The sequence below is a fragment of the Rosa chinensis genome, chromosome 3, assembly GCF_002994745.2.
Source record: "Rosa chinensis cultivar Old Blush chromosome 3, RchiOBHm-V2, whole genome shotgun sequence".
Lineage (NCBI taxonomy): Eukaryota > Viridiplantae > Streptophyta > Magnoliopsida > Rosales > Rosaceae > Rosa > Rosa chinensis.
The window spans coordinates 18,902,649-18,918,551 of NC_037090.1; the positions used below are offsets into that span (position 1 = coordinate 18,902,649).

Consider the following 15,903-nt stretch of genomic DNA (forward strand, 5'->3'; position numbering starts at 1 on the left):
AGTATTTTAATACAAACCAGCAAATCAAGTCACCACCAAAATTGAACACACCTATAATTTAATAAACAGAAAGTTGTACAGATAAAAATAAGAAAAAATTTTCATTTCAAAACCCCACAAATTAAATCTGTCTAATAAAAGCCTTCACATTAAAATACACAAACTTGATGCTAACCCATGATATATACTATTGACAATACCAAGCCTTAGCAGCAAAAATATAAACTTGATTGCAAAAAGTGAGACAAACATAGTAATAGGAAAACCCAATATCAAAATGAAGCTAAAGACTCAACCTTTATATAAAAATGTGGGGACAGTTATATTCGTACTGATGAAGTGAAAAAAAAAAAAAAAAAAAGGCTTCAGTTTGGTGATGAGGTGGATCAAATTCCAAACCAAACCCAGATAGATAAACCTGATAAAGTAATCTGGGATTCACATCCAAAACGGCAATGGATTGAGTGGCCCAAATCCTTATAAACCCATAGGCAAGGTCCCATTTTTCCCATGTGGGATGACATATATTCTCAACAAAACCCACATACCCACATTCATATGCACCACCCAGAATTGCATGCACCGAAATTCAAAACCCAATCAATCACACCCAAAATTCAAGCTTACGTTCTCTTTTTGTCCTCTCCCGATTGTCTTCTTCTTTCCTTTCTTCCTCTGCTCTCTTCGCTTTCTCTGTTTGTCTCTATGGAGAGAAAAAACTCAAAAGCGAAAGATGAAAGCGCGGTGTGATCGATCAGAAGAAATTTTTTTTTTTTTAAAAAAAAAAGATATACCCAAATTCGTGTTCTTCTCAGATGAAAACCTGAGAACCGAGATTTGCCTTGTTCGTGCTCTTCCCGTCCCCATGTTCTTCTTCTCTCTCAAATCAGTTGTCTCCTTTAGTATTAGATTGGAAATCAGTACCCTTTCACTTCGTCTCCTCTCTCCTTTTCTCCTCATGTTTTCTGCATTTACGTTCATACCCACCTATGCCAAACCATGGGCAATATCGAAAGTTTAAAAATTGACCAAAGATGAACAGTAACAGACTCCTCTCTTTATTAATAGAGATGTACGATACTTAAGCATACAAAAAGAAATTCTCATATGTTTGTATAACAAATATACACACTCATTTTTAGATGGAGGAATGCTTTGCAGACTTGTCACTCCACAATCATGCAAATCAAAACTTTTCATTGGGATCCTTTTTTTTTAGAAAACCCTAGCTAGCTTTCTCTCGTCCTATAGCCGCACAGTTTTCTTCTCAATCTCTATCAACGCTCGTCCAGTGGCAGCCTAACACCAGCGCCGACCTTTATCGTGCTGATGTTGTGGTGTCGTTGCCGGACAGGTGATGCTTCTAGGGCATGCTTCTTGATTTTGGAACAGTTTTGGCTTGAAGGCTGGATAGAATTGGTCCTGCCAGGTTTTGTTTTTGGCTGCAGATCTGAGGTGGATGTGTGGGCACCGCCTCAAGGGGAGGCTTTGGGCGGCGTAGTTGGTTTGGGATTCCAGGCAGCGACGACGGCTTGATGGCATCTATACAGCGTCAGGATGTTGGTGGCTCTGGTGGTGGTGTCTGTGGCACCGAAGTGGAGGCCAGCATGCTCCGACAGTCTGCATAGGATGGCAGAAGCTAGGCTGGGTCAACTATTGAGCATTGGATTGGACTGTTTCTTGGGACCATTGGGCTGCAACCTTTCTAATTAGCTTAGGTTTTCTTTGCTTTCCTATTTCTTATTTCTTGTAGGAAACTATGCACTTTTTTTTTTTTAAGTGCCTATTTACTATGTATGTTTCATAGTTCATAGGCTCGCTTTAAAATAAATTAGCACTAATTGTCTAATGGGTGGTACTAGCATACCACGTCCTAAACTTACCGTAGAGATGGCAAGGGAATGTATGTATCTGTGCCATTATGGCTTACATTGAATGAATTTGATACTTTGATTCAAAAAAAAAAAAAATATCATGCAAAACGAAACTGTTTATTTAAGTACTTGCGATATTTACTTTTATAAAATTAGTCAAATTAATTGTATTCATTTGATTATCATAATCGTTATCTGAGTTCTATATATTCACAAATTTTATACGTTTGGATGATCTTTGTAAAAGAAACTAAAAATATAACATTTAGAATATATGAATTATTTTTTATTATATATTGAGACTTTGGAGGTCCTCTCTGAATCCAATATTTTTTGAACATTGTGTAGATCTACCTATTATACATGTTTTAGTGATGATCAATCTAATGAGCCTATGCATAAGTAAACCAAAGTCGACGTGTATAAAAAAAGTCGATCCAATCTGTGGCAACTGGCAAGTAATCCCTACTAGTTAATTATGATGCTTCATTAGCAATTTAGCATTAAGGTCGAGGCTGAGATGGGGTTTCCCAACCTTAAGGGTTAGTTTTAAAAGTACGTACTTGAGGACATCAGTCATCAGGTGCTCTTTGGGTGTATGTAGAGTCACATTGTAGTGGAACACTGGAACACAATTAACAAAGACTCAATCTCTTTTTTTTTTTTTTTGAATAGGATTTGATGGTATTAGATATCAAAGCCATGAAAACAGGCCAGAGTCTAACATGCACTTACATAAGAATCCGGTGAAATCCGGAGAACCTATCTAAGCCAAAACTAAACTCATTAAAGTCTAAAGGGACGCTCGCTGGATAGCAAGCCTAAGCAAGCAAGAACAACCTCGCTATTCTAAGGAAAAATCATTCATCTAGTCTAATCTGCCAGCACGCAATTGTGGTACAAATACAACTAGAAACATCTTAGAAAAAAGCTCATAGAGATTACTCCAACTTTAGAAGGCTTGTAACCAGATGTCTAATAGCAGAGACCTAGAAAAATGCTAGCTCCTTCCCCTTAGGGTTGGAGCCAACACCCTCCTCGGCCTCTTCGGGAGCCAACAACCTCGGCAACAGGTTGGTCTTGCTCTTCATAACCGAAGCAATTGCAACAAACTCAACCAGCCCAAGCTTGAGCGCAAACCCAGGCTCAAAGAACCAAGCCCAAATCTGAGCAGATGGAGAAGATCCCATCAGCCTAAGTTTAGGCCCAGGCCCACAAGCCCAAGTCCATACCCGAGCAGACACACCAGCAAACCTCGCCTCCAATTGCCTGGCTATAGCCGCCGCCGTCGCCGTCATCCGCTCTGGCGGTCGACCCTTCCAACACGCCATCAATCTAGTGGCAATCAGCGAACCACCAAGTTCCGCTGCCTACCTGCTGCAAACCAAGCCGGTGATAACCAACCGGAATCTGGAAAAGAAACTTCTGCACTCAATACCCCGAAGCCGATCTATTGTTTCTCACCGAACCTCGACCACGACTCGCCTGGCAAGAGTCCTGATCAGAAAGCCTTCCGGCGTCCAGGCTAGATGAAACTCGAACCTCCGGAATCGACCCTCCTGAACCCCGCTTCTCAGCACGAAGCTTCGACCCACTCGACGAGAAATCTCGTCTGCTACGTCCGACGGGAAAAAACAGAAGGAACCCAAGGGGTACCCCCGCCACCGTCCCTCTGTTTGCCGTCGAATCGACCTGGAAGCGTTCACTGCCGCCGTTAAACCAGAGCCTCGCTCTCTAGACCTACAGCACGTATGTAAAAAGACTCAATCTCTTGATGAAGCAATACCAGAAAATAATGGGAATCTAATTTTTCTGAGGAGCATACGGTTTGAAAATTTTATCAATTAATTATTACTTAATTAGTTTCTTTCAACAGTAACTAAAGCTTCCTATAAACCGAAGGACTATGAAGGGTTTGTTGCTACTTTTGCTCATTGATCGTGTAATGCCAGGATTGTTGAGGGTCGAATAGCTAACGTATTGGGATCTTCTCCATTTCTCAGTAACCTTAATTACGATTGGATCTTAGATCCTTCAATTATTCATGGCCCTCCTCTACTGGAAAAATTCTGCGATCGTATTAGGGAGGGTGATTTCAATTATGTTTAGCTAGTAAGATGAGATTTAACATTCCTTTCCTCTCCCATTCACCTTGTGAGTTACAAATTTGTATATATGATTAATCTATCATTAGTTGATCGACTCTAATCAGAGTGTGTTTAATTAACGAGTGTTGTTTTCTAGATTTCTTTAGACAATCCAATTTTTTTCAACAGCGGATTAAGTGTTATATATAACTTATCTATCTGATCAACTATGAACGGTTTCAAATATATAGCACTGATATCTTTTTCCTTCTTAATCACTTAATTCTATTCATAGAGTAATGTTCACCTTGTTGGTGGCTGAGTAGCTAGAGAATTCTTAGTTAATTATTATTGGATCTAACTGGGTGAGCGCCTTACAATACGATTTGTTTACATGCCTTTTCCTTGTTAATCTGATAAAATAATGAGGGTTCTTTTTTTTTTTTTTTTTTTTTTTTAATTTCTCCATCAATTTTACTTGAGTTTTGCATGGTAAATATTTTAGGAAAGCTTTCTTTGTGTGTGTATTTTGGACAATTCTTAGGTTCACCTCTAAGGTGAACAAGTATATTCACCTCATTATCGATTTACATACTTTTACTTAATAGATTTATGATCTAACGATCCATATCTTAAATTAGCTTTTAAAGATCATCTCTGTAAAAAATCAATCGAATTGAAAATCGTTTAATTATCTAATTGAATCAAATAAAAGGATGGTTCTATCAACACTTACTACTATTATGATGAACCATCCATATATTTCATATAAATGAATAACCAAAATATTTTCGATCAATTTGATTGATTTTTTACAGAACTAATCTTTGTATGACGTTATACAACATGAATGGTTGAATTAGAAAATTATAAAGTTATTATGCGTTAATCGCAAGTGAGGGTGAATATGCTCATTCACCCAAGGGGTGAACCTAAAAATTGTCCGTGTATTTTGAAGTTTGAAGATTGAGAATGTGTACTATTTAATTTTTTACTAGTATACAACTTAATTCAACGATTTTAACTATTGATTTTTTAGATTCGTATGCAAGAATGATGTATACATATGAAAAATCATCCAAATTTATAATCATTTGCCCGGTCAACTAAAATGTCCCAACAGTGAACGGTTACCAACAATTACTAACGGTTACAGCGGGAGTTTGCACAGTAAGTTTGATACTAGTCAGATTTCTTGGGCCTCTTCTACTCAATCACTCTCTACTTTTGTATTGGGTTCTCATTTACCCACTTAGGCCCAATCTATCTTAGGGCCTTATGAACAGCCACATGACTTTTTTACACCACCTGTACACTCTGCTGGCACGTCATCGAGGCTGCAAATTGATTCAATGGACAGCTGCTCTTATCTCTACGTCAGTTGGGAAGTCACCTCCTTTTTCGCCAATTACTGCTTCTACTCTTTCAGATTCATCTCATCTCAATTCAAGTTTGGTGGAAATACCAATTGTCTCTCAATGTGTATCTTTATCTTCTAGTAGTGTTAATTTAAAGAAGGCTGCCCGCTCAAAGGCTATGAAAGCAGTTTTGACGAAGGAAAATTTGATCATATCTGAGGATCCTCTTCTGACTTCTTTGAACACAAATAATTCTTGTTCCCCCTCACATGCCTCTTCTATTGAAATTTCGATGGGACCTCTTCAAGATGTTGGTAATTGTAATTCTTTAGATGTGGCTTCCTCTCAAACCTCCAAGCATAAAATCAAAGTAAGTTCTACTTCACGAGCTATTTATAAAGGGAAGGCACCTTTGGGTTCGGCTCAGCAGACCCGATTCAAAAACTGACATGATCATGTGGTCTATGGAGTCATCAAAGAGGTAAACTTGGATGGTATTTGGTCTTTGATTACTTGTGGATCTTCCTCTGATATGAATCTACTAGTGAAGTTTTTTCCTGTTGTTACCACTATATTGTTGACACTGCTAGTTCTTCACTATCAAGTTAAATCTATGTTGAATTGTAATTGTTGTAATAGAAGAAGCGATGGCCTTTTTCTGCTTCTTTCCTACAATTATTTGTACATAGTCCCTAGGACATGTATTCAGGCAGCGTATGTTTAGTTAGGTAGCTCTTTTGTTTCCTGCATTCCAAATTAGGGTAATGGATAGACCATATTGGCTATCTGATGTACCTATCTCAATTGCTTAATAATATACAATTTCTTCTTCTCAAAAAAAAAAAAGGGCTAAAATGTCTGAACAAATATAATTTGTTAGATAAAATTAAAACAAACGTGGTGCTAATCATATGTATGTATATAGGGTCCTTGACCCAAAGCACCAAAATGAGCAAAAATTATCCCACTTACCCCAGCAACAGATTTTTGTTCCCACATACACAATTTAACAGCAAATAACCATTTTACCCCCAACGCAATTAAAGAATTACAGCCATTGCCACACTCTCTATCTCATCCCTTCGGCCGAAGCCCCTCTCTCTCTCTCTCTCTCTCTCTCTCTCTCTCTCTCTCTCTCTCTCTCTCTCTCTCTCTCTCTCTCTCTCTCTCTCTCTCTCTCTCTCTCTCTCTCTCTCTCTCTCTCTCTCTCTCTCTCTCTCTCTCTCTCACCGATGACTCTCTCGCCCACCGTCATGCTCTTCAAGAACGTCTGCTTCATCGACTTCATCACTGATCTCCATGTGTTCGGCAAGGTCTATCTCCACCGATCTACCGCCGGAGCTTAAATTTCATATCGTAACGTGGATGGTTCCGAAGTCCTGAAGCTCCGGCGATGTCGTAGCTCCTTGGAGACCGGAGTTCTGATCCGGCGAGGACAACGTGGTACAGCGGAAGCAAGTCCGACAAACCGTTAGGGAAAGAAGGCATGGCCTGCAAAATGAATTTGTAGCCACTTCTCAAGCCTTTAGGAGGCCTTGACAGCAATTTCTCAACTTTGGATTGTGGAGGTGACACATTTCTGGTTTGGTGAACCGTTGGCAGCTTTAGAAGGTTCCTTCAGTAACTCAAGGATATCATCCTCCATTCGTTTGGCCCTTGATGATGATAAATTATTGGTAGTCAAAGTCCAATTGTTTATGTGGGCAATGATGGATCGCATTTCATGCTTTACAACCAGACCAAACAACTTCAAGAAAATAGCAGAAGTACAGAAGGCATATATATTAGTATACCAAATGTAAGGCTGAGCATTAATTCTAGTTTGGTGGACCTTTGGGGGATAAAAAGTTCCTTACAATAACTTATATATATCATCATCCATTCTTTCATAACTGGCACCATTCTTTCATATATATTAGTTCTCCTTTCCCAAATCAATTTCTTTTTTTGGGTAAAATTGGGGCAAAAGGCCCAGAAGGAAAGAAAAATGGGAAAAAAAAAAAGAAAAAAAAAAGTCATATTGGGGCAATAGAGGTCTGTTAAATCTCTATTGGGGGGCAATAGAAGTTTTTTAATTTATATAATCTCTTCGTTTTTTTCTTTAATCAAAGTTTTATTTGTCTAATCTTAGAAAGATTAGCTCTCATTATGACTTCCAAAAGTTCTATTAGGGGGCAATAGACGTCTATTGGGGGGCAATACATGGCTGATAGGCGTCTATTGCCCCTCTATTGGAGGGCAATAAAGGTTTTCAGAAAAATCCAGTGTGGCCGGAATTTGGCGACCGGTGACAGGCTCCGGCGAAGTCTCCTATGGTTTCTCTCTCTTCCATTTTCTCTCTCTCTCTCTCTCTTAGTAACAAAGGGGTTAGGGGTAAAATGGTATTAAAAAAAAATCTTAATGGAGTATTAGGGAAGACTCCCTTAAAATGTATTGGAGGGAATTAAAAAAACTTAATAGGGTTAGTGGGAAAAAAATCCCTAAAAATAGGGTAAATGGACAAAAACCCATGTATATATGTATGTTTATTCTTACTTGCAGCTTGCTTCTCCTCATAAACAAAATTAAGAGGGGGCGAGAATATCTTATGCATAGGCCTACAGTGTTAATTAACAATAACGTGAATGTCAAAGAGAAGTACAACTGGATAAGTTAATTAACAAGTCTTAATTACGAGCTAAATTTATTAATTTTTCAGGCAGATCACGCAGACCACACATACGCAATTATAATTGCGAGATCGAATATCCAAAGCATCTGCCTTTGAGAGCTTAATCAAACTGCATCTACGATTGACTCGGGTGGCATCTCGGAACAGGAATATGGATTTAGACTCATCTCCCATGCACATATTAAATACATGTTCATAATTAATCAACGCACAGGTTAAGAATCTGATCACATACAATATTCATTAATCCCGAAAGTGAGCTCGATCTGGAATTTCATTGGCATACTACAGAGACGTACAAGTAACATGACTTTAGTCACTTTATGTAAGGGTGCCGTACGTATATGTATAATAGATATTTCTAAATTTCTTTCTTATAATATAATATTAGGCATCCTATTGATGATCTTAAAATTATTGTCTCGAACTCTCGATTAAGCTTGCGTTTAGAAAAATCTAATTTTAGTACTGATTCTAACTTGCTGATTTTAACTTCTTGTAATTAGGTTTTGACTCTCGAATTTTGCGTGTAGTCTAAAGTCACTAGGTACACGTAGCTTTACACTTTTACACTTCCAGATTCCTATATATGTATTATGGTTTTGTAGAAGTAGGAGAGAGGTCCATGGTATTATATATTATTATTATTATTTTTTTCCAGGCCCTAATAGGAGGGTATTTTAGGTATTTTATTTTATAAAAGTAGTGATAATTTTGGAAAAGGAAAAAAAAATTCTAGCTTTTGATTGGCAGTGCGGCTGACCCTACGCAAGAATTTCTCTTCACGTTGTGAAGGCTTAAACCCAAAAGTCAGCTATCCCAAAAATATAACCCTAGCCGGAGCTTTAGTTCGTTTTATTTCAGATCGACTTGATCGGGATTCGGTAATAGGGCCAAAGTGTGAACAAAAGTGAAAATAGTCAAAATACTACTTGAGATCAGCACTACATTCCATCGATCGCTTAGCTTAACATTGTTGTACGTTGTTTGTTTCCTCTGACATGCATCGTCATATATATATAGGTCGGTAGGAAGTGGCATCTGTGCGAAAGAGACATGAACTTTGGAAGTTAAAAACTTGAGAGTGACCCACCGTGAATATATCCGTGATCGATGTGAGGCTGAGGTCGATAGACTCATATGTCACATTACATATATTGCCTTGTTAATTTGCTTGGTTAAGTCATTAAGAAATTTCCATTGCAGTTTGAAATTGTGATAAATGTTATTTAACATTACCGAAACATTTTCTATACTTGTTCAAGTAAATGTTATTATTTGGAAACCTGCTTCATTTTTATTAAAAAATTAAAAAATTAAAAAAAATAAAAACTGAAAAAAAGGTAAAATTGTTAAAGATTAGGATGAATCTCAGTCCGCCAATATTGTTAAGATTAGGATGAGTTAGGTCCACCGATATATTCCAGTGTGCCAGAAAAAGGAATTAACCAAATCCGATATCATTTAGTTAAAATTATTAAGATCGGTAGATCAATTACAGTATGCCAGAAAAAGGAAGTTGGTGAAATCAGATATCATTTAGTAAAAATACTTATATTCTAGATTTCCTCATTTATTGACTAATGTCTAGGATAATTACATAATTTACTAGCCTATCAAGATGATGACATTAATTGTATAGTGTCATACGTATAATTAGTCATTTCCACACTAAACCAAATTTTCTATTCCTTTTTAGAACAGATTTCTTTCTCATTTGAAGCAAATTGATGACAAGCCCTAATGATGAATTTCTTATACGGCGGTGTGAATTTGACAAAAATAAAACAATAAATCATATTTCTTCGTTTGAGGTTTTTCCCTTTTTAGCTAGGAAGCAAAACTGGTGACATGCATGGGATTAGAAATAACAGCAGCTAAAACAAACCGACATAAAAGTCACTACAAAGGTCAATAATCACCGAATCCGTCACGAAAAAGCTACCACCTCCATTCAGGTTTCAGACCTATAAGACACTTCTTTATCTGATTTCCCATAATCTGATGCCTGCAGGTATATTCCTTTAGCCACTCGGCCATCTGGCTGCCATCCACGTGTCATAGCAAACCCCTGGGGTTGAGAGATTCCCTAAAGTTGAATCCAGGGGCACGATTCATTATCATACCATATATATGATTATGGATTAGTTATATATTGACAGCTTTTCTTTGCATACGAGGAAGACGAAGGGATCTCGTTTTAAAAATTCTGGGTTGTTGTCTTTCTCAAGTGAGTATTGTGCTGCTGGAAATAGCAAAAATGGGTGCGCAGAGGCTGGGACTGTTTCTCGTTCTGACATTATTGGGGTTGGCCTTGCCGGAGTTCTCTGGTGTTGCAGAGGGGTATAACCGCCCACCGGCCCGGAAGAATCTCGACGTGCCGTCGGATACAGATCCTGACTCCAATTCTCCAGAACAGGTACATCTTCTGAGTTAACGTCTTGATAATCTATTGCAGAAACTGGAAACTGATTGAATTAAACCTGAAAGTTTTGAATGCGACTAAAAAGGGTATTTGGTTAGGGAGATAGGATAGAGGGGATGGTAGATTACTGGTTTCTTGGTTTCGCCAACCACAAGATGTGCGATTGATTAGCCAAACACGTCGTCAGTTTCGTGGTTTAGTGTTGAGAATATGTTCACGCGAGAGACTCCCATGTGTCGTAGTTCAAACTTTTAGCGAAATGCTAGGTCACATGTGACACAAGGTGCCAAATGACAAAATATTTGCATGTTCATATACAAATATTAACCAAAAAAAAAATGTACAATTGATTTGTCCTCAATTATTGATGTTATATTGATGTTATTGATGTTCTGTTTATATTCAAGGCCCTTTTTTGGGTTATGAAAAAAGAAAATTCTGTTTTGGGGCGTATCGGGGGAAATGGATTTTGAACCTTATTTTATGATTAACTACAAGTACGGCTTAAATTTTACAAAATCAATTTTACTTTTTTAGAGAGTCCTATTAAGGTGTAAGATTTTAAGAGTAAATAGTATATGACGTATGTGTGACGTACAGATTAATTAAGGCCTTAAAACTTTAAGCTCTTAAGGCTTACAATCATTTTCGTTTCAACTCAAATATTGCTTTAAAACTATTGGTGGTCTTTCTAGAATTGAATAGAAAGGTACGGATTATCCTGTTATAAAAATTTATGTTTGGATGGTTCACCAAAAAACAAATTATGTTTGGAATCTTTGGGTGTGTTTAAATGTTTAATCTTCAAATTAGAGGCCCAGCAAGTGACCGTGATAGGTTACTTGATGAGGTAAATGAAGAGATGCTTTATTTTAAAGCATTTCATGTTTCAATAGAACTACCGCAAGATTAGGCTGGACTATCAAATAAAGAGTATTCTTTTTCAACTATCAAATAATCATTGGTCATAAACGAGTTGGACTTGATTATGACGAAAAATTTTAATTTAAAAAATTTACGCTCTTCTCACAATCCCATTGTTGACCGGTGCAGGTGCATATATCTCTGGTTGGTGAAGACAAAATGAGAGTATCATGGACGACAAAGAACCCAAGTCCAGCAACAGTGGAATACGGCACATCTCCTGGTGCTTATTCAAGCTCTGCAACTGGAAGTACAACTTCATACTCCTATTTATTGTACCACAGTGGAGAATTCCATCATGTTGACATCGGTCCATTGAATGCCAACACAGTATACTACTACCGCTGCGGCTCCAGTCCGGGTCCTGAGTTCAGTTTCAAAACCCCTCCTGCTGCCTTCCCTCTCACATTTGCAGTGGCAGGTAATTAACTAGTTATGTTGTCAAATTGTTAATATGTATCATTCGCTTATTCAAGTGGATCGTTTAAAATGGTCAGCTGACTTAATTTGGTTTGCATGTTTATTACTTTATCCAGGTGATCTTGGACAGACTGAGTGGACTAACGAAACCCTCCAACACATAAGCAAATCACCATATGACGTACTCCTATTGCCCGGAGACTTGTCCTATGCTGATTTCAAGCAAAATTTATGGGACTCATTCGGCCGATTGGTCCAGCCACTGGCAAGCCAGCGGCCGTGGATGGTCACAGAAGGCAACCATGAGGTCGAGAAGATCCCAGTGGTGCATTCTGAACCCTTCACGGCATACAACGCCAGGTGGAGAATGCCGTTCGAACAGAGTGGGTCGGAATCCAACCTCTACTATTCCTTCAATGTGGCAGGAGTCCATGTTATCATGTTGGGTTCATACACCGATTTTGATCCTGCTTCTTTACAATACAAGTGGCTACAGACGGATTTGGCAAAGGTTGACAGGGGGAGAACTCCTTGGGTTGTGGTGCTTATCCATGCCCCATGGTACAACTCTAACGAAGCTCATCAGGGTGAATCCGAATCAATTGACATGAAGAGTTCCATGGAAGAATTACTCTATAAAGGTCGTGTTGATCTTGTTTTTGCAGGACATGTACATGCCTATGAGCGTTTCGTAAGTTTTCCTCACCCTTACTTCTTGGGTTTAAATATGAGCCATAGCTAGCTAGTTTCATTGCTTAATTGGTTTTCAACCCTAAAACCCATAATTGGTTTCCTTTCATAGACTCGAGTTTACAAAGACAAAGCAGATGATTGTGGTCCGGTGCATATTACTATTGGAGATGGAGGCAACCGCGAAGGACTTGCCACAAAGTAAGTTGAATTGAAGCTTTTCATTTCTTAGTTAATGTGTTAAATTACTCATGTATATTTGGTAACTAAAACATGTCTTGTTGTATATAATATAGGTATGAAGAACCAAAACCGGCAATATCAATGTTCAGGGAGGCGAGCTTTGGGCATGGACAGTTGCAGGTAGTGAATGGAACCCATGCGCTGTGGACATGGCGTACGAATCAGGATGATAATGAGACTGTTGCAAGTGATAGCATTTGGCTCACAAGCCTCTTGGCTACTCCTGCTTGTAAAAAGTAGCAAACAGAATTACAGAAATTTCTCAGTATGGCAAGTAATGAAAAAAATTTAAATGAAATTAAATAGGACAATTCTTAGGTTCACTCATTGGTTGAATGAGCATATTCACCATCTCTTGCGATTAATGTATAATAACTTTATAATTTTCTAATCCAACCATTCATGTTATATAACGTAATACAAATATTAACTTTGTAAAAAACAATCAAATTGAAGACCTTTTAGTTATTCATTTCTATGAAATACATGGACAGTTCATCATAATAGTAGTAAATGTTATTAGAACCATCAATTTGTTTGATTCAATTAGATAATTAAACGATTTCTAATTCGACTGATTTTTTATAGAGATGATTTTTAAAGGCTAATTTAAGATACAGACCGTTGGATTATAAATTTATTAAGTAAAAGTATGTTAATTGACAGTGTGGTGAATATGCTCGTTCACTTTAGGTGTGAACCTAAAAACACAATTCTTAGGTTCACCCCTTGGTTGAATGAGCATATTTATCATCTTTTGCGATTAATGCATAATAAATTTATAATTTTCTAATCCAACCATTCATGTATATAACGTAATATAAATATTAGCTATGTAAAAAAATCGATCAAATTGAAGACATTTTAGTTAAGGGTGAGGCTATTGCCACCCTATAATTTTCTTTGTTCACCCTACTTGTTCATTACACCCTACATTTTAATTTCAATTATTAGATTTACTTATCCAACCCATTTCTCTTTCCAGGAATATCCTCCATCATATGACATATCAAATTAAAAAAGAAAATTTTTTTTAACGAAAATTTCTCATTTAATTTATATCAATTAAAAAAACGTCCTAAAATATATTAAAGTTTCCTAATAAAATCATAATTTGATTTACTTCCATTTTTTTATTTTTTCCATTCAGTTTCAATGTTCATTTATTCCAATCCATATTAAAAAATTAGTACGTGCTCCTATGAGCAATGAAAAAAAGATTGATTTTTTTTTTTAGTGTTTTAAATTTTTTACTTTCGGTATTTATAAAGATATTATAAATATTTTGATGAAGTTAACACTAATGGTTTTGTGAATTGAATAACAAATTAACGATGAGGACGCAACAAAAAGATAAAAAAGAAAATTGTAATAAATTGAAAATTGGATGGAGAAGATGAAGATTAATATTATCAGAAGAGAAATTAAGTAGTTTTGTATTTAATTAGTTATGTATTTAGTTTTCCTTAAAGATTTAAATTTTAGAAAATTAGTATACTTATTAGTCATTTTGCATTTGGGTAATATAGTCTTTCAATAATTCAAATATTTGTAGGGTGAACAAAGAAAATTGTAGGGTGGCAATAGCTGTGCCCTTTAGTTATTTATTTCTATGAAATACATAGATGGTTCATCATAATAGTAGTAAGTGTTGTTAGAACCATCCATTTGTTTGATTCAATTAGATAATTAAACGATTTCCGATTCGATTGATTTTTTATAGAGATGATATTTAAAGGCTAATTTAAGATACGGACCCTTGGATTATAAATTTATTAAATAAAAGTATGTTAATCGACAGTGGGGTGAAAATGCTCGTTCACCCTAAGAATTGTTCAATTAAATATCTGTCTATAGGCAAGGATTTCAAATTTCAACTCTGGCGAAATTTCGTTTAGAAATAAATAAACAAATTATATTTATAAAAGGCTTAATGGTCAAAATATATATCCCCGGACTTTTTTCTTCTATTGTCAATTTACACACCAACTTATCAATTTTATTCAATAACACACCAACTTTCCCAGAGTTTGCCAATATCCACATTTTCGTTAACTTCCATCCCCGTTAAGTGTCCTCATATCTGAAACAAGTGAGGGTATTTTGGCCTACTCTTCTTCAAGTTAAGCTGAATCACTTGAAAAATAGCAGCATATAACTATATATATATATATATATATATATATATATATATATATATCTCTCTCTCTCTCTCTGAAATAAGCCTTCCCAAATGAAGCTCGATCACTTGGCTAGGTCTAATTGTTTTCTTCACTTAGGGGCACTAATCTGCTAACCACAAGCTTAATAGATGACAACTTCATAAAGGTAATAAGGCTAATTGGTCTACAAGGGACCATAGTCTTCAGATATTTACCACGTTAGGGGCTAGAATAATTAGGGTGCTTTCCAACTCGTGAGAAGAATCTACGGTAGTTCTTTTTTTGTATAATAATCTACAGTAGTTTAATCATACCAATACTAAAGTATGAAAACCCTGACAGTAAATTTTTTTTCTTCTGATTTTGCTTATAGAACACAGCATGAAAGTGATGAAACTCATCCTAGTGGAGTGGCCTCCTCTTGCAAGATTTTGCTTTCCTTTTCAAAAAAAAAAATTTTGCTTTCAAATGAAGTTGTTTTTCTTTTTCATTTCCAATTCTGTTTTTATTTTTTTTAAGAACGGATGAAATTCTCTCAAAATTCTAAATATGAGATTGATTCATACTAAAAAAAAGGGTCGATTTAGCACTTACAGTAGATTGGAGGGTGTTCACAATCTCTTATTTTGGTACGTAACATCCATTTCAAATTCACAGATGTGCACAATATATGCAGGTTGAATCTCCTGTGTAGTGGGTTGTCTCAAAGACTCACTTTGGTTGAATTTTGATTAGGTCAAGCATGAGGTCTTGAGAGAATTCTTGGAGATGAGAAAGTTATCTGCCGCTATAAAGGTGAGAAGTTTTTTTTTTTTTTTGGCAAAAATTAACAAGAATTAGAATATTAGATAAGCGCAAACAAAAAAAATGACCAAAATACTCTCACGTGTTTCACACATGTGGACACTTAACAGTGGAACTTGACGGAAATTAACGGAAATGTGGAAATTGGCAAACTCTAAAAAAGTTAGTGTGTTATTGAGTAAATTGATAAGTTAGTGTGTAAATTGACAGCCTTTATAAAATCACATATTTGAATGAAACTTTTA

The 15,903-nt window shown here is 36.5% G+C and overlaps 1 protein-coding gene across 1 annotated transcript; it reads left to right on the forward strand.

Moving 5' to 3' along the window:
- The first annotated feature begins 9,799 nt into the window (after positions 1-9,799).
- LOC112193125 (probable purple acid phosphatase 20) lies at positions 9,800-13,075 on the forward strand. The gene is made up of 5 exons (XM_024333161.2): positions 9,800-10,409; positions 11,469-11,760; positions 11,876-12,450; positions 12,562-12,650; positions 12,746-13,075. Exons 1-5 carry the CDS (start codon positions 10,251-10,253, stop codon positions 12,930-12,932), a joined length of 1,302 nt encoding a protein of 433 aa, XP_024188929.1. The 5' UTR covers positions 9,800-10,250; the 3' UTR covers positions 12,933-13,075.
- Positions 13,076-15,903: the final 2,828 nt, after the last annotated feature.

Bases quoted from the DNA above. Each gene is read 5' to 3' on its own strand.
- LOC112193125 (XM_024333161.2), top strand. From the start codon at position 10,251: ATGGGTGCGCAGAGGCTGGGACTGTTTCTCGTTCTGACATTATTGGGG. The intron at 12,451-12,561 runs GTAAGTTTTCCT...TTCCTTTCATAG, and splicing joins TACATGCCTATGAGCGTTTC to ACTCGAGTTTACAAAGACAA. The intron at 12,651-12,745 runs GTAAGTTGAATT...TATATAATATAG, and splicing joins CGCGAAGGACTTGCCACAAA to GTATGAAGAACCAAAACCGG.